Consider the following 26,673-nt stretch of genomic DNA (forward strand, 5'->3'; position numbering starts at 1 on the left):
ACACACACACACACACACACACACACACACACACACACACACACACAATAATTCAGGGGGTGCTCATCCTCAAAAACAAAAACCTTACCAAAACGGCAACGTGCCATCCTGGCAAAGGGTCTTATAAGCCACCATTTTGTTTCGGCCTGTTCAAAAATGCCTCGACTTAACAGGCCGCATCAATTTTGCACAATAAAGCACTCTAAATTTACTTTTTCACTTTCCCCACTCCATCATCGAATGCTGATCTTCATACCTATGAATCGCTGTACACATCACTTTTGTAGATGCTGTAGTTTTCAAATTAGGAGCTTGGAGCGATTTTTATGTGTTTCGGTACTGTATATGATGCGATTTTCCACGAAGGACTCTCACGGACCAATTACAGTATATAATCGAATTCTGTCTTCTGATTTGAGGATTGGAGCTCGTGGACTAATTAAGTGTCAAAATCTGAAGTAAAATCTGAAAATTTGAAGAAATCAGCGATTCTTATAACGAAGCGTATTTACCTTAAAAAGCAACGTTATGATCCCTGCTCCATATTTTATGCTGGTTTTTGTTTTTGTGTTGATGAAGGTGCTGCCATGTGTCCCATTACCAATCAGCTTGTCAAGCCATCCATTTCTTATCAACCATTTGGTTGGAGTGTTTGAGCCACTTGGTGAGCACTTGGTGAGCACTTGGTAATGGGACACACCCGTTTCACCATTCTCTTACCTTTCCATCTGCTTTTTTTGTCTTTTTGCTTAAATATTTGTAATGACTTTGTTGCTCAAATTTGAGTGGTATTCTTCAATGTTTGTTCGTTTGCAACGGAGATGCAGTAGACAGCGGTGTAATTGACGGTATCACAGTGGTTGTCGTTTTTGAAAATATAATTATAAATTGACATTAAAGACGATGTTAAGATGATAAAGTAAACAAAGTATTCTACATATTTACATAAGAAATTACAAATATGAATGTAATTAAATAAATGAACAAGATTATTCCTTCTCCCCCCGAGGCTCCCCACTCAAGTCCTCTTCTCGCTTAAGCCTCCTCAACCTCCATGAGGGATAAGGGGCCGAACTAACCCCACCCCTCAAGTCCCCCTCTCACTTATATACCTCCATGAGGTGCAACGAGGTAAAGCTAGACTAAGTAAGCATGCAGCCTTCTCACTCTCTGCAGAACTGGACAAAATCACAGACTGGTCAAACAAGTGGAACATGTCTTTCAATCCTGACAAATCTCACACTCTTACCATGTCTCTCTGAAAAGACCGACTGGACAACCCTCCCGTCCACTTTCTGAATAATCCTCTCCAAGAAGTTCTGTCACTCAAGCTTTTGGGTCTCACTATCTGCCATGAACTTTCCTGGGAAAACCACATTTCAAATCTGGCCTCCAAAGCCAGTCGCCGACTGTGCATCCTCCGTCGTGCGAAGTCCTTCCTTGGCACACCTGAGCTCCTCACCACATACAAGGCTTTCATCCGCAGCTCAATGGAATACTGTTCTCCCCTCTGGGCCGGTGCTCCTGCCTCACACCTAGCTCGTCTTCACGCTGTTGAAACAAAAGCTTTCAGAATCATTGGAATCTCCCGTGATGAAGCTAACTCCGAGGGCCTTTCACTTACTCACCGCAGGCAGGTTGATGGTCTTTGTCTTCTACCGACTCCTCTCCGGCCTTGCTCCCCCAGCTCTCTCTGGGTTCTTTTCCCCAACTATTCCTACAGGTCGCACAAGATCTGCCAGCAACCCTCTTCTGGTAAAACTGCCAAAACCAAGACTCTCTGCTCACCTTCACTCCTTCATTCCTCTTTTCTCCCGTATCTGGAACAAACTCCCTCACTCTCTTCAATCCCACTCCTCCCTCCAGGTCTTTAAAACAGCTGTTCACCACCATCTCTTATCTTCCCCCATCCAAAACCTTGATCTTTTCTATCCCCGCTAATTTCACCCCAGATTCACTTTTTTGAAATACCAACAGTTGGGAGCTTCATGAAATGGGCTTCCATGACTGAGCAGCCACACACAAGCCGAAGATCACCATGCGCAATGCCAAGTGTCGGCTTGAGTGGTGTAAAGCTCACCACCATTGGACCCTGGTGCAGTGGAAACGCGTTCTCTGGAGTGATGAATCACGCTTCACTATCTGGCAGTCCGACGGACTAATCTGAGTTTGGCGGATGCCAGGAGAACGCTACCTGCCCGAATGCATAGTGCCAACTGTAAAGTTTGGTGGAGGATGAATAATGGTCTGGGGCTGTTTTTCATGGTTCAGGCTAGGCCCCTTAGTTCCAATGAAGGGAAATCTTAACACTACAACATACAATGACATTCTAGACGATTGTGTGCTTCCAACTTTGTGGCAACAGTTTGGGGAGGCCCTTTCCTGTTTCAGCATGACAATGCCCCCATGCACAAAGTGAAGTCCATACAGAAATCGTTTGTCAAGATTGGTGTGAAAGAACTTGACTGGCCTGCACAGAGCCCTGACCTCAACCCCATCGAACACCTTTGGGATGAAATGGAACGCCGACTGCGAGCCAGGCCTAATCGCCGAACATCAGTGCCCAACCTCACTAATCCTCTTGTGGCTGAATGGAAGCAAATCCCCACAGCAATGTTCCAACATCTAGTGGAAAGCCTTCCCAGAAGAGTGGAGGCTATTATAGCAGCAAGGGGGGGGGGACCAACTCCATATTAATGCCCATGATTTTGGAATGAGGTGTGTGATGTTCAGGTGTCAACATACTTTTGGTCATGTGGTGTATGTAGATACCAAGAGATTTTTTTATTTTAACAATTTTCTGGAAGAAATGGTGCATTATTTGAAAAAAGTGCAAGGGTGCCAAGATTTTTGGCCACGACTCTTATATATGTATCTGTGTATGTCTCTCTGTCTCTCTCTAACTTGCTTCTCTCTCTCCGCCCCACACCCTCCTAGTATTTCTGTCAGCGAAGTGATGAGTGGTATTTACTCGTCACAAATAAATTAAATTTTGATTGGCAGCAGCTAAATACTGCTGACTCACCATGGCAGGGTAGTTGAATGGAGGAGGTAGCGGTGGTGATGGATACTGCCAGCCTTTCACATTTGGTCCATGACGGCGAGCTGTAGGTGGCTTTCGTTGACGAGGACCATGGGGGATTGGATCCGGCACGTCCGACTCTTCAGGTGAAAGTGAGCAATTCTTGTATTGGGGGTACAATTCCACAAATCAAACTTTAAAATAATTATTACATGTTGTTTATTGCATGCATTTCAGAAAAATCTTCTGCCGAAGCAGTTTCTTGACTAGGGTTATAATCTAAGGGATCTTTAACATTCACCAACTAATGTCGGCAGACAGGACGCCCAGTTTAACAACCACCTGAGGGACGGCACACACACACTGATGAATCACCCTGCCTGTCAAACACTGGGATGATGGTTAATAGCTGCATCGAGATTCAAACCCCAGCTGGATAGCTGAAAAGGAAGTGTTGGGATTATGTGCAGTGGTGAGAAAACGTTTGTGAACCCTTTTTCTGTATTTCTGCATAGATTTGACATAAAATGTGATCAGATCTTCATCCAAGTCTTAATAATAGATAAAGATAACCTGATTAAACAAATATAACTTTAAAGATCAACTTATTTACTCATTTATTGAACAAAATGATCCCATTTCAATTTCCTTGTCAGAAAGTATGTGAACCTTTACATTCAGTAACTGGCGGAATCCCCTTGAGCATCAAAAACTTCAACAAAACGTTTCCCGTAACTCTTGATCAGTCCTGCACATCGGCTAGGAGGAATTTGAGCCTATTCCTCCTTACAAAACTGCGTAAACTCAGGGATATTTGTGGACTTTCTTGCATGAACTGCTTGCTCCAGGTTCTGCCACAACATTTCAATTTGGTTAAGGTCTAGACTTTGACTTGGCCATTCCAAAATGCAAAATCTCTTCTTCAGCCATTCTGTTATAGATTTACCTGTGTGTTTAGCATTGTTATCTTGCTGCATGCCCTGATGCCCTGACATTCTCCTGTAGAATTTGCTGCTACAATCCAGAATTCAGGGTTCCCTCAATGATGGCAAGCCGTCTGGGTCCTGAGGCAGCAAATCAAGCCCAAACCATGATACTCTCACCACCATGCTTCACAGTTAGGATGAGGTTCTTATGTTGAAATGCAGTGTTTGATTTTTGCTAAACATAACATTTCCCATTTAAGCCAAAAAGTTCCACTTTCGACTCAACTGCCCACAAAACATTCTTCCAATAGCCTTCTGGATCATCCACGTGCCCTTTGGAAAACTTAAGATGGGCGGAAATGTTTTTCTTGGAGAGCAGCGGTTTCCTCCTTGCTATCCTCCCATGCACACCATTCTTCTTCAGTGTTTTCCTGATGTTGGACTCATGAACACTGACATTAGCCAATGCCAGAGAGGCCTGCAGATCCTCAGACGTTACCCTGGAGTTTTTTTGTTTTTTTTGTATACAGAGTCGAGGCTCGTGAAAGAGCTAACATTTATCAAACAAACAAATCAAACAAACAAGCAAACAAAGTATATAAAAAGGGGAGCGGTCGACAAGATGGGGAGAGAAGGGGAGGAAGCACACAAACACAACATTTGAGGACAGGGACATCGGGAGATGTGTGGGAGGCAGAGGGCCTCGGGGGAGGCAGGATAGGTATAAAACGCAAGGACACCAAGGACTTCCAGGAAAGAAGACAAAAGTCACCTCAAAAAAGTGGATTTGGGGTGAAATTAGCGGGGGTAGAAAAGATCAAGGTTTTGGATTGGGGAAGATAAGAGATGGTGGTGAACAGCCGTTTTAAAGACCTGGAGGGAGGAGTGGGATTGAAGAGAGTGAGGGAGTTTGTTCCAGAGGCAGGAGAAAAGAGGAATGAAGGAGTGAATGTGAGCAGAGAGTCTTGATTTTGGCAGTTTTTTGTGACCTGGATTATTGGCCTTGCTTTTGGAGTTATTTTTGTTGGATGACCTCTCCTGGAAAGAGTAACAATGGTGTTCAATTTCCTCCATTTGTACACTATATAGTATATACCTTTACAGTGGATTGGTGGAGCCCAACATCTTTATAAATGGTTTTGTAACCCTTTCCAGACCGATGAGCATCAACAACTCGTCAACAACTCCTCAGAAATATCCTTTGATCGGGGCATGACCCGCTTCAACAAACCTGTGTGGTGAAGACCAGACTCTGATGGTGACGAACAAAGTTTGTTTTTCATATAGCGCAGGGCCACCCAAACTCACTCCTGATTGTCATCCCATTGATTGAAACACCTGACTGTAATTACCCTCTTAATTGAGCCGATTAACCGAGGGGTTCAAATACTTTTTCTGACAAAGAAATTGAACGTTGAATCATTTTGCTCAATAAATAAATGAAAAAGAAGATTTTTTATGCTATTTCTTTAATTAAGCTCTCTTTATCTATTATTAGCTAATAGTCAGGTTCACTATGTCAATAAATTATATTTCGTTCAGAATCATGGTAGATTAGCAAACCTATACATTTTTGGAAAGGTTATAGCATAAGGAAACTAAAAATCAATGTTTACATTTGGAGAGATACCTGTATGGCGGCCATTTTGGATTTTCAAAATGGCCACTGTAAAATACATATTTTGTTCTATTTCTGCCTCGAATTACCCTAAAAACTTTTAAAAATATACTAAACCTATATTTTCAGGGACAAGGAATCCAATGAAAGTATCAAATTAGTGTTATGGGGAATGGTAAGACACGAATCAAAGGTTTTGAATTGCAAAATACTGTCTTTATATTCGCGATAAGTTGCATAATCAAATACATGTTATCATTTTGTACAGGCAGTTAATAACATCAAAATGTGTCACAATAATTCATATCACCAAACATACACAGGCAGTCAGAAAAATCATATATACACATGCAGTCAGTATAACTTCACATCTACACAGGCAGTCAATGACAAAATATACACAGGCAGTCAATGGCATCAAACATACACGATTACAGAATATGCCATTTAGAGTTCGTCATCACTGTCCTGTGTGTCGTATCCGACAATATAGTCCGCATCGTTTTCCCAGTCCGTTCCACACAAGCAAGGGTCGGTCAAATTGATTGGCAAATCGAATTGGTCGAATGGTCGATCGAATCGAATTCGATGAATCGAATCGAATCGAATCGATCGAATTGGTCGATCGAAGCGATTGGTCGAATGGTCGAATTGGTCGAATGGAATTGGTCGAATTGGTCGAATCGAATTGGTCGGAATTGGCAAATGTAAACATTGATTTTCAGATTTTCCATGTAATAACGTTTCCAAAAATGTATAGGTTTGCTAATCTACCATGATTTTGAACGAAAAAACATAGTGAACCTGACTATCAGCTGGAACGAAGTTCAGACGAGCTTATGCAATGGCGCATCTTCATTCCGTCCGTCAGTCCGTAAACACTTGAAACTTTTTCTCCGAAACCACTGATGGGATTGCGACCAAATTTGGCACAAATTATATTTGCTGAGTTGCGACTAAAGTTTGTTCACAGCATTAATAAAAAATAAAAAATCTGGGTATAAGGGGGTATGCGGGCCACGCTGATCCTGGTTTGCCCCCCCCCCACCCCCCCCCCCCCCCCCCCAAAATAGGAATTTGCTTTTTCCTCTGAAACTACACACACTTTCGATAAAACTTGACCACAACCTTCAACACCCATGATGTACCAAAGTTTGTTCACGGCATTAAAAAAATCTGCCACCTTTTGGGTTCTACGGGGAGGTCAAAATTGGTCCGGGTTTGACCCCCCAAAATAGATATTTGCTTTCTTCTCTGAAACAACACACACGATTTCGATGAAACTTTACCACAACCTTCAACACCCATGATGTACCAAAGTTTGTTCACGGCATAAAAACAAAATCTGCCCCTTTAGAGGTCTACGGGGAGAGGAAGTGTGTGGGGGGGGGGGGGGGGCGGGGAGTTGCCACCCCCAAAAATCGGTGTTTGCCACCCCCAAAAATCGGTGTTTGCTTGTTTCTCAGAAACTACACACACAATTCTGATGAAACTTAACCATAATCCTTCATCATCCGTGATATACCAATGTTTATGCAAGGCATTGGAAAAATTGGGGTCAGAGAGGAAAGAGGATTGACGAGAAGAGGAAGAAGTTCAAGGAATGGCAGAAAAGGCAGAACATGAAATAGTTATAAGGCAGCCAAGAAGGCTAACGTGGGAGTTGTTGTATGCAGATGATCTGGTGTTGATTGCGGAAAGTATGGATGGACTGAAGGAAAAGATGAACAAGTGGAAGGAATGTATGGAGACAAAAGGTCTGAAGGTGAATATCAGACGGACTGACGAACGGACGACGCACAATCGCATTCGTTCCGCTTAACTTCGTTCCAGGTGAGCTAATAATACAGATGGTAAACATATTAACTTCTAAATAAAAAGATGATTTCTTTCTTGTAACATCAGTAGGTATTAACATTAGCATAATAAGATAGTAATTGCCCATTTTTGATGATATAAATAAACATCAATAAAAAACAATGGGCGTCACTCCTACTCTGCTCCGACTCCTCCGACATGGCAGCGGTGGGACACGAGGTGGGAGGAGACTCATCATGCTGCAAAATGAAGGCGGAAGCAAACGGCGCTGATTGGCTCAGTGTATGAATGAATGATCGTTTTAAGGCCATTTTCCCCACTAGAGCGGGGGTGAGCCTTGCGGGCCCCATGACAATCATAGTTCCCTGTTCGAGGCAATGTTTTTATGGCCGGATGCCCGTCCTGACACCAACCCTTGGTCACGCTCTTACGATGCGCAGGGATACGGTGTACCTATTCTAAACCGGGGTACAAACCGGGATCATTCATCCCAGCAAGCTGGTACTCAATTTGCCGACCTCGGAAGGATGACAGGCTACACTGGTGGCGGGTGCGTTTTTTTTTTCTTTTTTTTTTCTTTTTTTTTGTATACTGAATCGAGGCTCGTGAAAGAGCTAACATTTACTTCACAAACAAATCAACCAGACAAACAAAACACACAAAAACTTATATATTAATGCATGTATATGCTTGTCATGTATATGCATGAGCATCGTGGCCTGGCGAAGCGTGCGGGTGGACGGAGGGCTTCCTCGCGCCGGAGCTTGGAGCCGCGTGTGGACGGTGGACAAGACGACGGACAGATACCACATTTCCCCACACGAGGTTTTGGACAACTGCTGGGCTCTTGGAAGCTGAAGGCCGCATTGGACTTGACGGTAGAGAATCGAAAGGAGGCCGTCTAATCTGCTCGCCTCACGCTTGTTGTGTTTTCGACGCGCGGCGTTCTACACCGCCATTTTGGACCACTTCCCGCATGAGTGGCTACCCCAGTTTCAACAGCCGCCAAGCTCCTGAAAGTACTCTTTGGGAAGCCAAGCTAAGTGCCGGCTGAAGGGGTTTATTTTCATTTTATCTTTCCCTTGACACCACCCCCCCCCCCCCCCCCCTCCACCCCCCACTCCCCAGAATTTCCATGTTTTAAACGTTTCCCGGTGTGTACCCTGGATAAGAATAGGTACACCGTATCCCTGCGTGTCGTAAGAGACGACTAAGAGGGTTGGCGTCAGGAAGGGCATCCGGCCATAAAAACATTGCCTCAAAAAAAAAAGGGAACCATGACAATTACAACTACATATGGGCAGGGTACAGCCCGAAGTGGAGATCGGTTTCTGAGGTTTGGGACATGGAATGTAGGGACAATGACAGGGAGATCAGGAGAAGTGGTGGAAGTATTGGTCAGAAGAAGAGTGGACATATGTTGTGTGCAAGAGACGAGATGGAAGGGAAGTGGTGTGAGAATGGTGAAGGGTAGGCAGGGACAGAAAGACAAGTTTGTGTGGCAAGGCTGCCCGGAGGGCGTGAATGGTGTTGGTGTCCTGTTTTCTGAGGAGTTTGTAGACAGTGTGGTGAGTGTGACTAGAGTGAGTGATAGGTTGATGATGGTGAAAATGATGATTGGAAAGCTCTTGGTGAACGTCATCTCGGGATATGCTCCGCAGGTTGGTCGAAGCGATGAAGAAAAGGACACGTTCTGGTGTGCGATAGAGAAGCTGATGGAAAACGTGAAAGATGAGGAAGTTGTTGTGGTAGGAGGAGACCTAAATGGACATGTGGGAAGGAGTATGGATGGTTTTGACGGAGTTCATGGGGGTTACGGATATGGTGTGAGAAATGGAGAAGGTGAAAGGATTTTGGAGTTTGCTGATGGAGCTGATTTGTTGATTTGTAATACTCAGTTCCAGAAAGAGGATAATAAGCTTGTTACATACACGTCAGGTGGGTCGACGACAACCGTTGACTACCTGATGGTGCGTAGGCGAGATAGGGGCCACCTCCGGGACACAAAGGTGATCCCGGGGGAGGAGGCTGTTTCACAGCACCACTTGGTTGTCTGCGACGTAAGGGTGAAAGGTGCGAGGAGAGCTCGGCGGGTGAAGTACCAACCGAGAATGAAGGTGTGGAGGTTGAAAGAGGTGACAGTAAGGGAGGCATTAAAAGAGAGGCTGAGTGGGGTCGAGGATGATGTGGTTGAGCTTGAAAGTGGTTGGATGTCAATGAAAGCTCGTCTGTTGGGAGCCGTTGGTGAGGTATGTGGATGGACAAAAGGACCACCGAGGCACTCGGAAACATGGTGGTGGGATGATGAAGTTGGAAAGAGGATTGATGTGAAGAGGAAGAAGTTCAAGGAGTGGCAGAAGGCGAAGGGTACGGGAGCAGAAACAGCAGAGCATGAAAGTTATAAGGCAGCCAGGAAGGCTGCAAAGAAAGAGGTAGCAAAGGCGCAGGAGGCATGTAGGAAAATGTTCGGAGAACGCTTGGATTCGGAAGAGGGTCAGAAAGCAGTATTCAGGATTGCAAAGCAGATAGCGAAAGAGAGGTGTGATGGGATGGGGGTGAGTTGCTTGAAGGATGAAGTGGGACAAATCGTTGTCGACCCAGATGGAATTAAAGGAAGATGGAAAAGATATATGGAAATGCTGTTGAATACAGAGAATGAATGGGATGGCAACATAGAGAGTAACCCTGTTTTAGGACCGGCAGAGAAGATAACTGAGAAGGAAGTTGAGGAAGCGATAAAAGCAATGAAGGGTAGAAAAGCGGGAGGGCCGACGGGAGTTGTGGGAGATATGTTGAAGGCAGCAGGAAGTTGGGGTGTGAAGAGAATGACAGAGATCTGTAATCTGGTGGTGAAAGAAGGCCGCATTCCAGTGGATTGGGAACTGAGTACCCTCGTCCCTCTATACAAGGGGAAAGGTGACCCTCTGGAGTGTGGCTCGTACCGAGCGATAAAGTTATTGGAGCATGGAATGAAGGTATTGGAAAGGGTGTTGGAGAGGAGGATAAGGAAGAAAGTGAAGATCGACGAAATGCAGTTTGGATTCATGCCAGGAAGAGGAACGACAGACGCGCTTTTCATTGTGAGGCAGTTGCAGGAGAAGTACATGGAGAAGAGGAAGAAGTTGTTTCTTGGGTTTGTTGATCTGGAGAAAGCATTCGATAGGGTACCACGCAAAGTATTGACATGGGCATTGAGGAAGTTAGGAGTGGAGGAATGGTTGATCAGAGTAGTGATGGCAATGTACAAAAGAGCGCGCACAGCTGTAAGGACGAAGGACGGGAACAGTGGTGAGTTTGAGGTGAAGGTGGGAGTGCATCAGGGGTCGGTACTAAGTCCATTACTATTTGTAGCTGTGATGGAGGTGCTGGCTCAGAACGTAAAGGAGGGTTTACCGTGGGAGTTGTTGTATGCAGATGATCTGGTGTTGATTGCGGAAAGTATGGATGGACTGAAGCAAAAGATGACCACGTGGAAGGAATGTATGGAGACAAAAGGTCTGAAGGTGAATATCGGAAAGACGAAGGTGATGGCAAGTGGTAAAGCATGTGGTGAGGTGGAAAGAACTGGGAAGTGGCCCTGTGCTGTGTGTAGGAAGGGTGTTGGAGTGAACTCCATTCAATGTACAATGTGCGCTGAGTGGGTTCATCAAAAATGTAGTGGTCTGAGAGGGTCATTAACCAGTGTGGCAGCTACATTCAAATGTAAGGTGTGCACAGAGGGAGCTGCAGATGGAGGAAATGTTGAGTTGGATCTTGGAGATGGCGTGAAGCTGGAAGGTGTGAAAACATTTTGCTACCTCGGAGACATGCTGAATGGAGAAGGTGGATCAGACTCGGCAACGGTTGCTCGAGTGAGATGTGCATGGAAGAAGTTTCGGGAACTGGGTGGCGTGCTGATGATGAGGGGAGTGTCGTTGAAGCTGAAGGGAAAGGTGTATGCTGCATGTGTGAGAAGTGTTATGATTTTTGGGAGCGAGACATGGGTAATAAACGTAGAGCAGCAACGAAGGTTGGAAAGGGTGGAAATGCGAATGGTTCGGTGGATGTGTGGAGTATCGTTGAGAGAGAGGAAGACAAATGATGAATTGCGAAAGATGATGGGAATAGAGCCTGTGATTGATGCTGTGAAGAGGAACAGGTTGAGATGGTTTGGTCATGTGTTGAGGAAGGATGAAAGTGACTGGTTGAGAAGAGTGATGGAAATGAATGTAGAAGGAAGCAGAGGACGGGGAAGACCGAAAAAGACTTGGCTAAAGATGGTGGAAGAAGAAATGCGGGCAAGGGGGTTAACAAGGAGAGATGCAGAAAATAGGGCAAAATGGAGAAGATTGTCATGGGGACCGCAAGGCTAACCCCCGCTCTAGCAGGGAAAATGGCCTTTAAAATGCATGTTGTTGTTGTTGTATGTATATGCATACAATAATGCATGTGTATGCATATAAGAGTGTATGCATACAATATAACCAATGGTGGCGGGTGCGTTTACACGGGGAGCGCTGTGTGTGATGTATTTTCTTTTTCTTTTTGATAAAATTTTCTCCAGGACAAACAACTCTTATAATGAAAGGTGATACCTCGCTTAGCGCTGCACCATATAATGTTCAATGGGGCAGCTCTATGCGAGGTACCACTGTATAAATATGCCCCAATTAGCAAACCTCAACCTATGATGATACAAGCTCCACAAGATGTCGATAATTCTTAAGTTTGTTTGAGCCATGTTACAATTCATTTCAACAACTCAGCAAGGAGACACAAAGTTAAAATAAGAAAGCTTTTTGACCTTATTCAACTAACGCATCAAATTTCGATCATAAATGATGATCAATTTCCATCCTGGAACACAGTGAGGATGCCTCAAAATGGCCAGGCCCACGTAATGTACAGAACCACAATCGATTGTATTTGTTTTTTTCCTGACACAGTGATACTTGATACACGAATGTCAGTCTGTACCTGCATTGGAATGCCAAATTGGCTGCTGTCCTCCAGATCAGCATCACTCGCAGTAGGTGGCAGCAGATCCACCAACCTCTGCTGCTCCTCGTTTCCATATCCCTCGTAAACGACCACACATAAACCCGAATCTGGGTCCACTGAGCGGATCATTGCATCATAGATGATGCCGTCCTCCGTAAACACCGCTCGACACATATCACCAGGCTTCCACTGCAGTTTAAGGAAAGAGAAACAATGTCACAATGCAATGAAAATCACAACACAAAGTTAGGAAATTTATCATTCCTGGATATTCCAGAGCAGTATCCCATGTGCATCAATGTGTAATGGTCTCATCATCTATCTATAATTCCAGTAATCTCTGTACGTTTGTACGTTTGTCTGTCTGTGACCGCTGTTTCTCGACAACCACGGGTCCGATATACTTTTAACTTGCCAGGTATATTGCTGGGGACCCGAGGATGTGCCTTTTCAAGGTTTCATATTAATCGGACAATTACTTACCGAGCTATGTCCAAAAAACGATTCAACCAATCAGAGAGCAGCGAACGATCGCGTGTGCCGAACGTGGCGGGCACACTCTGCCTCGGATGGCACATTTGAGAGCGTATTCATTTATTTCACGTTTGCAAACTATGTTGGCGTTAAACTATGTTTTACAACTAATAAAAACGAATTTGCGATTCATTCGCTTTCCTGCGCGTTTGTGCACGCGATGGCGATTTCTTTACCAAACTCCGGAAGCCGTTCGCTTTGGACCAAACCATTGCATGTAAATAGAGGGGGGGATTGTCACCACTCGCAAGCCGTTCGCTTTGGACCAAACCATTTCATGTAAATAGAGGGGGGGGATATAATTTTAGATATAGATATAGTACGGGCATGCCCTAGTCTATCTATAATTCCAGTAATCTCTGTACGTTTGTACGTTTGTACGTTTGTTTGTCTGTGACCGCTGTTTCTCGACAACCACGGGTCCGATATACTTTAAACTTGCCAGGTATATTGCTGGGGACCCGAGGATGTGCCTTTTCAAGGTTTGAAATTAATCGGACAAGTACTTACCGAGCTATGGCGATTTAGCCGTTCGCCGTTCGCTTTGGCGTTGCGAATGGACCAAACCATTGCATGTAAATAGAGGGGGGGGGGTTCTGTGGTCGTTGCGAATGGACCAAACCATTCATGTAAATAGAGGGGGGGGTTCTGTGGTCGTTACTGCCACGTGGTTTCAAAGTTTTTTTTTGCTGTTGTTGTTTGCACGCATGTTTTTTTGCACCCACGTACGGGCACGCCCTAGGATGTTTACACACACACACCCCTACACAAATTTTTTTTTTTTTTTTTTTTTGGCAAGGAACGGGCACCCACGTACGGGCACGTCCTAGCTTATATATAGTACGGGCATGCCCTAGTACTCTACAAAGGAAATAGGGAGTTACTAGTTACCACTCAGCTTACTGATACAAAACCTGCATGGTAATCTTTAAATATTTCACGTAACCAAAAAAACAAGAACGACACTCGGAGATCATGCCTCCGCCAGGCTGCACAGTTCACGTTTTGCATCCGACTGATAGGCCAAACCTAGATTCGGACCTGAACCAACATCGAATCTACTTGTTCCTGTCACCTAACCGACTCATCCACCTATTTTGTCATAATCCATCCAAAAGTTTTTGAAAATTTTGTCATAATCCGTCCACCACTTTTTGAAATATCCTGTTATATATCGTTTTTGTCCCCAATCACTCAATGGTGAAGAATCACGTAAAAAATTTAAGAATTATAATAATAATTTTTATTGTCCCATATCCAGGGAAATTCTTCTTTGGTGACACCATAAGTTTAACCATCATGAAAACATCAAAGGGAATAAGAAAACAGAGTAAAAAATATGGAATGGACAAAACAGCAAAATGACTAGAAATTGAATTTAGAACTTGAATTGCACATCATACTAAAATACGCCATTTGTGTCTGTCTGATGAATTTTTGATGCCAATACATTCTGTCGTTACTTATCCAATCTCAACCAAACTTGACAGGATGACAAACTCGACCAAACTTGACAACCAAACTTGACACCAACTAATGTCGGCAGATGTGACACCCAGTTTAACGTCCATCCGAAGGACGGCGCACACATTGATGAATCACCGTGCCTGTGAAACGCCAGTATCATAGTTTATAGCTGGGCCGGGATTCAAACCCAGACTCAACAGCTTAGAGGTGAGTGTGTGTACCTATAGGCCATCCTGCTAGTGCTATGCTCAGTTAACAACTGGAACATGAATAACATACAATGGATGAAGAAAAGAGAAGTTACACCAAGAAAAAAAAGGAAAGAAAGAAATGGGGCAGGAAATATACAAGATAGATGACAAAAGCTTAAGGCCTTTTTGATATTAAAACGCTTTTAAATGCAAGGAAATAGATGAAGTTTAAATATGATGACGTTACCAGGCTCTGAACTTGAGCTATTTTCTTTCTCCGTGCAGCTTTTTTGGTCCTGTTTTTCCTTTTGTGCATATTCTGTGTTGATGAATGTTCGAAGGACTGTACTTCAACCTCTGGCTCAGTGCCCGTCTCACTCGTGACATCAGCCTTCAGAGCGTTCTGCAGCACACGTCATCAATATGTTCAAAATCACATTCATTGGAACATCAATGATTTAAGAGTGGTCAAAGTAGATCTTAAATTTAAAGAACAAAAAACCCAAATATATGAAATTTTGCACAAATTAGGATTACAATATTTATATTTATATATAGTCGGACACCGCTATTAGTGGGAGATACGTTCCTGGAAAATCTGCGAATAGCGAAACCCGCGAATAGCAGGGCATTGTTTCAATGGAAAAGGGGGGATAGGTTCCCGAGTCGCGAAAATCCATGAGTGAGATAGCTGTATAACGAAAATCCAGTCGCTATATAACGCATGAGATTTGCTTTATAATTCATGAGATTTGCTTTATAACGCATGAGATTTGCTTTATAATGCATGACATTTGCTTTATAACACATGATTGGCTTTATAACGCATGAGATTTGCTTTATAACGCATGAGATTTGCTTTATAACACATGAGATTTGCTTTATAACGCATGATTTTTTTTTTTTTTTTTTTTATTTTGTGTGTACAGAGTCGAGGCTCGTGAAAGAGCTAACATTTATCAAACAAACAAATCAAACAAACAAGCAAACAAAGTATATAAAAAGGGGAGCGGTCGACAAAATGGGGAGAGAAGGGGAGGAAGCACACAAACACAACATTTGAGAGCAGGGACATCGGGAGATGTTTTTGGAGGGAGGGGTCTGGGGGGAGGCAGGATAGGTATAAAACGCAAGGACACCAAGGACTTCCAGGAAAGAAGTCAAAAGTCACCTCAAAAAAGTGGATTTGGGGTGAAATTAGCGGGGGTAGAAAAGATCAAGGTTTTGGATTGGGGAAGATAAGAGATGGTGGTGAACAGCCGTTTTAAAGACCTGGAGGGAGGAGTGGGATTGAAGAGAGTGAGGGAGTTTGTTCCAGAGGCGGGAGAAAAGAGGAATGAAGGAGTGAAGGTGAGCAGAGAGTCTTGATTTTGGCAGTTTAACCATAAGAGGGTTGCAGGCAGATCTTGTGCAACCTGCAGGAATATTTGGGGGACAGAGCCCAGAGAGAGCTGGGGGAGCAAGGCCGGAGAGGAGTCGGTAGAAGACGGAAAGACCACCAACCTGCCTGCGGTGATTAAGTGAAAGGCCCTCGGAGATAGCGTCATCGCGGGAGATTCCAATGATTCTGAACGCTTTGGTTTCAACAGCGTGAAGATGAGCTAGGTGTGAGGCAGGAGCACCAGCCCAGAGGGGAGAGCAGTACTCCATTGAGCTGCGGATGAAAGCCTTGTATGTGGTGAGGAGCTCAGGTGTGCCAAGGAAGGACTTCGCACGACGGAGGATGCCCAGTCGGCGACTGGCTTTGGAGGCCAGCTTGGAAATGTGGTTTTCCCAGGAAAATTTGCTTTATAACACATGATATTTGCTTTATAACGCATGGCATTTGCTTTATAACACATGAGATTTGCTTTATAACGCATGAGATTTGCTTTATAACGCATGAGATTTGCTTTATAACGCATGAGATTTGCTTTATAACGCATGAGATTTGCTTTATAACGCATGAGATTTGCTTTATAACGGATATTTGCTTTATGACGCATGAGATTTGCTTTGTAACGCATGAGATTTGCTTTTTAATACATGAGATTTGCTCGGTCCTTGGGGTCATTTGGGTCTCTTGGGTCCTTGGGGTATTTTGGGTCTTTGGGTTATGTTGGGTCTTTGGTGTCCATTGGGTCCTCAAGGTTGTTTGGGTCCTCGGGTCTTTTGGATCCTCAGGGTCTTTTGGTCTTCTGGGTTCTTGGGGTATTTTGGGTCCTCATAGTATTTTAGGTCTTTTAACCGGTGGACACATAGTCGTGTTCAAATATTTCTCATTAACCCCCCCCACTCAAATCCCTCCGAAAGCACTTTACCACTCAAAACGAAACCACTCAAAGCCTTTAAAACCTACACTTAAGGGGGACAGACGTCACGCAAACACACAGTGTTTTATATGGTAGATTATATGTTTGGGGCTGCCACAAGCTGCCGGAAGATCCATGTCTTGGCTTAAAAAGGAAGGATGTACCCCTTCCCATGTCATTTTCATCAAGAATGCGTGGGGTAAAGTGTTCTATGAACTCTCTAGTTTCAGGAGTTTGCACGTCTGAAAACCATGCCATTCAAAACAAAAGAACAGACAACTTACCATCAAGTAGCAATAAGTAGTGCCTGTTAATGAACTCGGTTCTTATTCAAAGGTCTACCAACAATAAATCAGTCAACAAATTACTCGAGGAACAAGTGGCATATGACATTTGCAATGTAAAAACCATAAGGCCATCATACTCCCAATATAAGGACTAAAGTAGGGTGAAACCAAGAGGAGTTGTCAAGCCAAGTTATCATTGTTGTGCCTCAATTCTCGCATGAACCAGTCAGTGGATATCCCGAAGGCAAAGGGCATGAGACAAACCCATTAGTGACGACAAGGCATAGATATTTCAAACAATATTCCAAGTTTCATCAAGTCCAAGCTGATAAAAACCTTCAGACCATAAATGAACAGTGTACACAGGTTGTAGCTTTTCATCACCTCGCAGCAGTACAGATCATAGCAAAATGCAAGTTCATTTTGAAATCTTAAGTAAAATACAGCAAACTCTTGTCGTTTGTGAATTTGCGATTTTGATGGTTCGCGATTCAACTTTTCGGACCAAAATTTGCCGTTTGTGATGCAGATCCTCGATGGTTTTCAGTTGTGAATCATGATCCACTTTGAATCGTGATCCATATCATCCACAATTTTTTGTAACAATTGTTATTTAAATAAGTGACTTTTAACCATCATTGTGATTTTATTAACTGTGTTTAATAAGTTAAATAACTTTGTGACTGCACTGTATAACTTTTTGTTATTTGTTATTTAAATAAGAATTTAAATCATAACTTTTGATTTAAATACTATATGTACATAAGAAGAAATAAGTAAGAAGAAGAAGAAGCATAAGCCTAAAAAGGCAAGAAGAAGAACCACGCTCACAACACAAGCCAAGGGGTATTCGTAGTGAAAGCAAAGAAACGGTGCTAAATGATGTCATTAACTGAAAAGATTGGAATTTTAGACATACATAAAGGTATACCAGGTAAAATGAAGGTGCACCAGGTTAAATAAAGCATCGCAAAATGAGTGTTCAATCTCTTAACGGGAATTGATTGTGCTTTTCTAGCTCATCTCAACTTGAAAGAAAACATTTGTTTCGTCCGAGCCATTCCATTTTATGTTCTAGCTGTTCCATGCCATTCCAAATCTGTGCAATAGCTATTCCATTCCATTCTATGTTCTAGCGAGTCCATTCCATTACATTGTGTGTTCTAGTGAATCCATTCCATTACATTGTGTGTTCTGGTGAATCCATTCCATTCCATTCTGTGTTCTAGCGAGTCCATTCCATTCCATTGTGTATTCTAGCGAGTCCATTCCATTCCATTGTGTGTTCTAGCGAGTCTATTCCATTCTGTGTTCTAGCAAGTCCATTCCATTCTGTGTTCTAGCGAGTCCATTCCATTCCATTCCATTGTGTGTTCTAGCGAGTCCATTCCATTCCATTCCATTGTGTGTTCTAGCGAGTCCATTCCATTCCATTCTGTGTTCTAGCGAGTCTATTCCATTCTGTGTTCTAGCGCGTCTATTCCATTCTGTGTTCTAGCGAGTCCATTCCATTCCATTCCATTGTGTGTTCTAGCGAGTCCATTCCATTCCATTGTGTGTTCTAGCGAGTCCATTCCATTCCATTGTGTGTTCTAGCGAGCCCATTCCATTCCATTGTGTGTTCTAGCGAGTCCATTCCATTCCATTCTGTGTTCTAGCGAGTCCATTCCATTCCATTCCATTGAGTGTTCTAGCGAGTCCATTCCATTCCATTGTGTGTTCTAGCGAGCCCATTCCATTCCATTGTGTGTTCTAGCGAGCCCATTCCATTCCATTGTGTGTTCTAGCGAGTCCATTCCATTCCATTCCATTGTGTGTTCTAGCGAGCCCATTCCATTCCATTGTGTGTTCTAGCGAGCCCATTCCATTCCATTGTGTGTTCTAGCGAGTCCATTCCATTCCATTCTGTGTTCTAGCGAGTCCATTCCATTCCATTCCATTGAGTGTTCTAGCGAGTCCATTCCATTCCATTGTGTGTTCTAGCGAGCCCATTCCATTCCATTGTGTGTTCTAGCGAGTCCATTCCATTCCATTCCATTGAGTGTTCTAGCGAGTCCATTCCATTCCATTGTGTGTTCTAGCGAGTCCATTCCATTCCATTGTGTGTTCTAGCGAGTCCATTTCATTCCATTCCATTGTGTGTTCTAGCGAGTCCATTCCATTCCATTCCATTGTGTGTTCTAGCAAGTCCATTCCATTCCATTGTCTGTTATATCGAGTCCATTCCATTCCATTCTGTGTTCTACCGAGTCCATTCCATTCCATTGTGTGTTCTAGCGAGTCCATTCCATTCCATTCTGTGTTCTAGCGAGTCCATTCCATTACATTGTGTGTTCTACCGAGTCCATTCCATTCCATTCTGTGTTATATCCGAGGAGTCCATTCCATTACATTCTGTGTTACAAGGAGTAAAACTCCTCTCAACTCTCCAATCTCCTTTGAAAGCTGCACAATTACACCATGTGATGCAATAAACCCACTAGGTATTACCCTAACATCAAATTTATCCTGGAATCCACACATTACACAAATAGCTAAGTTTGCCTTGAAGAAACTAGGAGTCCTGTTCAGATATCGAAGATTTTTCTCTCAACAGTTGCTTCAACGATATAAAGGATTGATCCGGCCTTGTATAGAGAACTGCTCTCACATCTGGGGAGGTTGTAGCTCCACATACTTCCTGGACAGAATTGAATCCAAAGTAATCTGACTTATCAACTCTTCCAATCTGACCTCAAAACTCGACCCACTCAAATTACGCCACAACGTTGGCTCTCTTTCTCTTTTCTACAGATATTACTTCTGTTTCTGCTCCCAATAACCTGCGGCTTGTGTACCTCCACAATTAGCGAGACCATGAAATCAACAAGCCACGACATCACATGATTATTGTGTGGCCATTGGCAACTCAAAGATGGGCCGTTATGATGCTTGTTTCTTCCCCTCCACTGGCAAACTCTGGAACTCCACTTTACCTTCCCATGTATTTTCAAATACTTTGATCTTCCCCTTTTCAAAACCAGATTTTTTTTCCTTCCTCAAAAACTCTTGGACTATTCTTTCTTCACTTTTCTATCAATTCAGTTATTTTATTTAAGGCCTGGTTTCGATGAGGACTACATCGTCCATGACTGGAGCCCTTCAACATAAAAAAACGCTTTGTATACAAAAGTTAATTTAATGGGGGAAGTCACGTCACCTTTGCTGATCATGAGGCTGCGATTAAATTTCCAGCCGAATTTATCAAGATCATAGAAGAAAAAGGATCATTATTAATATCATTCTTCAATGTAGTAAGTATAATTTATGTTTTATTTACCTTTAATTACATTTTAATGTTTTGTAAATTGACCATATATTTTTTCAGGATTAAATATTTATGAGTCACGAACAAAACGTAGGGGGTCATTCTGCAACCCACTACCCCTCATCCCCTATTTATAATTCAGTTAAGTTCTTGTGATTTGCAAGTTTGCCATTCACGGGATTTCCAAGAAATGTAACCGACCGAACGGCAAGGGTTTGCTGTACTTTATCAGAAAGCATGAAGATAATCCAACCTTGAATGAGGCCAAAGACTTGTCGTAAGCTTTGATGAGTGCCGTGTCATCCCATATATCATCGTCGTTCTGCATTAAAAAAAAAAAAAAAAAAACATGTACCGCTTTCTTGCATTTCCCACCATGTCATTAGTACGTGCGAGACCAGAAAAGTTTTTTTGAAGTTCAGAGCAGATCTATTCCTAAAATAGTTTTTTAAATGAGGCATATTTTTCTTCTTTAAAAAGTACATTGACATTTACATTTGACAACTCCATCTGCATTTTCAATGGCAGTCATTTATCTAGCTTATAAAACACAATGCGTTTTGTGTTTGTACAGGTCTGTCCCCATTCTTAAAGGCCAAACTTTTAACACAAATGTGTGTTCACTACGGTCTATTTTTGAGGACAAAACAAACTCGAAAAACATTTTCCATAAAAGAGTAATTATGTCTCTTCAAATTGGAACTGTAGACGGTGGCTTGCAAACCGAGCCTCAAGGGCGGTGTACAGAAACGTTTTTTTTTTATAACAATAAATCCAAGGCGTAAGGGGGTGAAATTTCCTGTACATGATGTGCAACATGCGTAGGGTAAAACGAGTGTTCATTTACAGCCATATGTGTCTGATAAATAAATAAAGATATAAGCACACCTGACACAAGGCCGAGGCTTCAGACTTTGGCACGCTCACGCAGCTGTACCGTCGAATAAACTGTTCCTACCCATAATTTTTGATGGGCTTTTATACTAGTTTATAAATAATCATGGTAGTGACTCCTGCCAAGTTAATCAGAAACTAGAATTGAGAAAAAGTTATATAAGTTCAAAACACACCTGGACACAAGTGTGCCGCACTGACCGGGTCCTCAGGCGAGGTCCTCAGCATCATCCCATTTCGGCCCTTCAACCTCGATATGGTCAGCTAAGGTGGGCCAGCAGGGGCACATACACATCCACATGCAGCAACTACACCTGGATGCGTACATACCCCCACCCCCAGCCAGTGTGAACGCAGAACACAACAGCAACACCTCCACATCCAGAATCCACAGCACCAAACAAACATGGTGGAACACTCAAACACCCACCTTTATACCCTTCACCACTCACCAACAAAACACACCAGATCATTCATACACACACAACACCAACCAACCACCTACCCTTACAACATACACCACTCAACATACAAAAACACACTCATGCAAAAATTCATTCATGCAAAAACACACACCCTCACCCACTCACTCACTCACATACACAGAATAAGAAATAATAACAGTAAAAAAAACAAAAAAAAAACACAACCAACCTACACTGTTCGACGTACCTCCATAAAATTCCTCCATCTATCTATAATTCCAGCAATCTCTGTGTGTGTGTGTGTGTGTGTGTGTGTGTGTGTGTGTGTGTGTGTGTGTGTGTGTGTCTGTGTGTCTGTGTGTGTGTTTGTCTGTGACCGCTGTTTCTCGACAACCACGGGTCCGATATACTTGAAACTTGCCAGGTATATTGCTGGGGACCCGAGGATGTGCCTTTTCAAGGTTTGAAATTAATCGGACAAGTACTTACCGAGCTATGGCGATTTAGCCGTTCGCCGTTCGCTTTGGCGTTGCGAATGGACCAAACCATTGCATGTAAATAGAGGGGGGGGTTCTGTGGTCGTTGCGAATGGACCAAACCATTCATGTAAATAGAGGGGGGGGGGGTTCTGTGGTCGTTACTGCCACGTGGTTTCAAAGTTTTTTTTTGTTGTTGTTTGCACGCATGTTTTTTTGCACCCACGTACGGGCACGCCCGAGGATGTTTACACACACACACCCCTACACAAATTTTTTTTTTTTTTTTTTTTTTGGCAAGGAACGGGCACCCACGTACGGGCACGTCCTCGTATCCAAAATTAGCCTTTCAAGGCAACCTGGGCCACCTTGTCACACATCCTCCTTCTTTCTGTCCCACACATTCCAAGCCGAGCAAGAAATACAGAAAAGGAACTGCCAATATACCCTCCACACCCCACCTCAAATGGCTGACACGAAACGCGCCAAACCCTTCTCCCGGCACTCTGCCTCCAGCTCACTGTACTTTCCTCTCTTCCTCTCGTGCACCTCCTCCATGTTCTCTTCCCACGGTACAGACAATTCCGTGAAGATGACCTGTCTTGTTGCACCTGACCAAATGACAATGTCAGGCCGCAACCTTGTCACACAGATCTCCTCTGGGAATACCAATTGTGGCTTTAGGTCTGCCACCACCTGCCAATCACAAGCATCTGACAGCCCTCTTGCTTTCCACTTCCTCCTCTTTCCACCTCTTACCACTTGGCCCTCTTTGACAAACCACACCTCTCCCCCATCAGTCTCCTTCTCCACTCTTCTCTCTCTCGACCTCAGCACCTCTTGTTGCAACATCTGCACCGCCAGCACCTGATCATGTCGCCACCTGTATTGTCCTGCTGCCAATGCTACTGAACATGCACTCAGTGCATGCTGCACCATTCCCACACCACCACACAAATAACATCTCTCCTCCTGTGACAACCCCCACAATCTCAAGTTTACTGGTGACGTAAGCACTTCATACGTTGCCCGCAACAGGAAATTCAACAATATTGGCTCCATCCTCCAAATCTCTTGCCACTTCAACATCCTCACCCGCACACCTTCCCACCTAGTCCAAGCACCTTGCTGTGCCTGACCGACTGCTTTCACATATCTCTCATCCTCTTCCTTTCTTCTCACCTCCCTCTCAACCATCTTCCTCCTCTCTCTTTCACACATGCCTTTCCCCATCGCTCATGCTTCATCCACCCCAAGCCATGCTTCCCGTGCTGTACCATCCCCATGACCTCCTCCTGTTGCAACCGCTCCTCCATCTCGTCCACCTCTGCTCTTGCATTCCACTTCCGACTTCCTTTCTTCTCTGGGAGAGCATTCTTTACCACTGCATCACTTGAATCTCGCAACATAATGAACTCCCGCACCCTCACCACCTTAAACTCCTCGGTTAATGATGTCAAGGGAAACTGGAGTTTTCCACCCTGACCATCAAAGGCAATGTTCGTCAAACAGCGTGGCACTCCCAACCACCTTCTCACAAACCCGCTCACCACAACCTCCATCCTCTCTACATGCCCAATCGCAATATCATACATCATCAATGGCCACAATCCCGGTGTGTACCCTGGTTAGAATAGGTACACCGTATCCCTGCGTGTCGTAAGAGGCGACAAAGAGGGTTGGCGTCAGGAAGGGCATCCGGCCATAAAAACATTGCCTCAAAAAGAGAACCATGACAATTACAACTACATATGGGCAGGGTACAGCCCGAAATGGAGATCGGTTTCTGAGGTTTGGGACATGGAATGTAGTGACAATGACAGGGAGATCAGGAGAAGTGGTGGAAGTATTGGTCAGAAGAAGAGTGGACATATGTTGTGTGCAAGAGACGAGATGGAAGGGAAGTGGTGTGAGAATGGTGAAGAGTAGGCAGGGACAGAAATACAAGTTTGTGTGGCAAGGGTGCCCGGAGGGTGTGAATGGTGTTGGTGTCCTGTTTTCTGAGGAGTTTGTAGACAGTGTGGTGAGTGTGACTAGAGTGAGTGATAGGTTGATGATGGTGAAAATGATGATTGGAAAGCTCTTGGTGAACGTCATCTCGGGATATGCTCCGCAAGTTGGTCGGAGCGATGAAGAGAAGGACAAGTTCTGGTGTGCGATAGAGAAGCTGATGGAAAACGTGAAAGATGAGGAAGTTGTTGTGGTAGGAAGAGACCTAAATGGACATGTGAGGAGTATGGACGGTGTTGAGGGAGTTAATGGGGGTTACGGATATGGTGTGAGAAATGGAGAAGGTGAAAGTATTTTGGAGTTTAATGATGGAGCTGATTTGTTGATTTGTAATACTCAGTTCCAGAAAGGGGATAATAAGCTTGTTACATACACGTCAGGTGGGTCGACGACAACCGTTGACTACCTGATGGTGCGTAGGCGAGATAGGGGGCACCTCCGGGACACAAAGGTGATCCCGGGGGAGGAGGCTGTTTCACAGCACCACTTGGTTGTCTGCGACATAAGGGGGAAAGGTGCGAGGAGAGCTCGGCGGGTGAAGTACCAACCGAGAATGAAGGTGTGGAGGTTGAAAGAGGTGACAGTAAGGGAGGCATTAAAAGAGAGGCTGAGTAGGGTAGAAGATGATGTGGTTGAGCTTGAACGTGGTTGGATGTCAATGAAAGATAGTCTGTTGGGAGCCGTTGGTGAGGTATGTGGATGGACAAAAGGACCACCGAGGCACTCGGAAACATGGTGGTGGGATGATGAAGTTGGAAAGAGGATTGACAAGAAGAGGAAGAAGTTCAGGGAGTGGCAGAAGGCGAAGGGTACGGGAGCAGAAAAAGCAGAGCATGAAAGTTATAAGGCAGCCAAGAAGGCTGCAAAGAAAGAGGTAGCAAAGCGCAGGAGGCATGTCGGAAAATGTTCGGAGAACGCTTGGATTCGGAAGAAGGTAGAGCGGTATTCAGGATTGCAAAGCAGATAGCGAAAGAGAGGTGTGATGTGATGGGGGTGAGTTGCTTGAAGGATGAAGTGGGACAAATCGTTGTCGACCCAGATGGAATTAAAGGAAGATGGAAAAGATATATGGAAATGCTGTTGAATACAGAGAATGAATGGGATGGCAACATAGAGAGTAACCCAGTTTTAGGACCGGCAGAGAAGATAACTGAGAAGGAAGTTGAGGAAGCGATAGAAGCAATGAAGAGTAGAAAAGCGGGAGGGCCGACGGGAGTTGTGGGAGATATGTTGAAGGCAGCAGGAAGTTGGGGTGTGAAGAGAATGACAGATATCTGTAATCTGGTGGTGAAAGAAGGCCGCATTCCAGTGGATTGGGAACTGAGTACCCTCGTCCCTCTATACAAGGGGAAAGGTGACCCTCTGGAGTGTGGCTCGTACCGAGCGATAAAGTTATTGGAGCATGGAATGAAGGTATTGAAAAGGGTGTTGGAGAGGAGGATAAGGAAGAAGGTGAAGATCGACGAAATGCAGTTTGGATTTATGCCAGGAAGAGGAACGACAGGCGCGCTCTTTATTGTGAGGCAGTTGCAGGAGAAGTACATGGAGAAGGGGAAGAAGTTGTTTCTTGGGTTTGTTGATCTGGAGAAAGCATTCGATAGGGTTCCACGCGAAGTATTGACATGGGCATTGAGGAAGTTAGAAGTGGAGGAATGGTTGATCAGAGTAGTGATGGCAATGTACAAAAGAGCGCGCACAGCTGTAAGGACAAAGAACGGGAACAGTGGTGAGTTTGAGGTGAAGGTGGGAGTGCATCAGGGGTCGGTACTAAGTCCACTACTATTTGTAGCTGTGATGGAGGTGCTGGCTCAGAACGTAAAGGAGGGTATACCATGGGAGTTGTTTTATGCAGATGAGCTGGTGTTGATTGCGGAAAGTATGGATGGACTGAAGGAAAAGATGAACAAGTGGAAGGAATGTATGGTGACAAAAGGTCTGAAGGTGAATATAGGAAAGACGAAGGTGATGGCAAGTGGTAAAGCATGTGGTGAGGTGGAAAGAACTGGGAAGTGGCCATGTGCTGTGTGCAGGAAGGGTGTCGGAGTGAACTCCATTCAATGTACAATGTGCGCTGAGTGGGTTCATCAAAAATGTAGCGGTCTGAGAGGGTCATTAACCAGTGTGGCAGCTACATTCAAATGTAAGGTGTGCACAGAGGGAGCTGCAGATGGAGGAAATGTTGAGTTGGATCTTGGAGACGGCGTGAAGCTGGAAGGTGTGAAAACATTTTGCTACCTCGGAGACATGCTGAATGGAGAAGGTGGATCAGACTCGGCAACGGTTGCTGGAGTGAGATGTGCATGGAAGAAGTTTCGGGAACTGAGTGGCGTGCTGATGAGGAAGGGAGTGTCGTTGAAGCTGAAGGGAAAGGTGTATGCTGCATGTGTGAGAAGTGTTATGATTTATGGGAGCGAGACATGGGTCATG

At 44.1% G+C, this 26,673-nt stretch overlaps 1 protein-coding gene and 1 long non-coding RNA gene across 2 annotated transcripts in view; one reads left to right on the forward strand and one right to left on the reverse strand.

The window, feature by feature from the left end:
- Window positions 1-26,673, reverse strand: part of LOC137436381 (survival motor neuron protein 1) — a 38,965-nt gene that overhangs the window by 8,465 nt on the left and 3,827 nt on the right. Inside the window, exons 3-6 of the mRNA XM_068130101.2 lie at window positions 20,695-20,763; window positions 14,804-14,959; window positions 12,341-12,553; window positions 3,026-3,184 (exon numbers count right to left, since the gene is read on the reverse strand). Of these exons, the coding sequence (XP_067986202.2) occupies window positions 3,026-3,184; window positions 12,341-12,553; window positions 14,804-14,959; window positions 20,695-20,763 (597 nt within the window). The remainder of the gene's footprint in view (window positions 1-3,025; window positions 3,185-12,340; window positions 12,554-14,803; window positions 14,960-20,694; window positions 20,764-26,673) is intronic.
- LOC137436382 (uncharacterized) lies at window positions 575-7,546 on the forward strand. The gene is made up of 4 exons (XR_013624889.1): window positions 575-675; window positions 2,938-3,174; window positions 4,028-4,470; window positions 7,400-7,546. It is a non-coding gene; the product is annotated as an uncharacterized LOC137436382 (long non-coding RNA).

The sequence above is a fragment of the Myxine glutinosa genome, chromosome 11, assembly GCF_964187855.1.
Source record: "Myxine glutinosa chromosome 11, kmMyxGlut1.1, whole genome shotgun sequence".
Lineage (NCBI taxonomy): Eukaryota > Metazoa > Chordata > Myxini > Myxiniformes > Myxinidae > Myxine > Myxine glutinosa.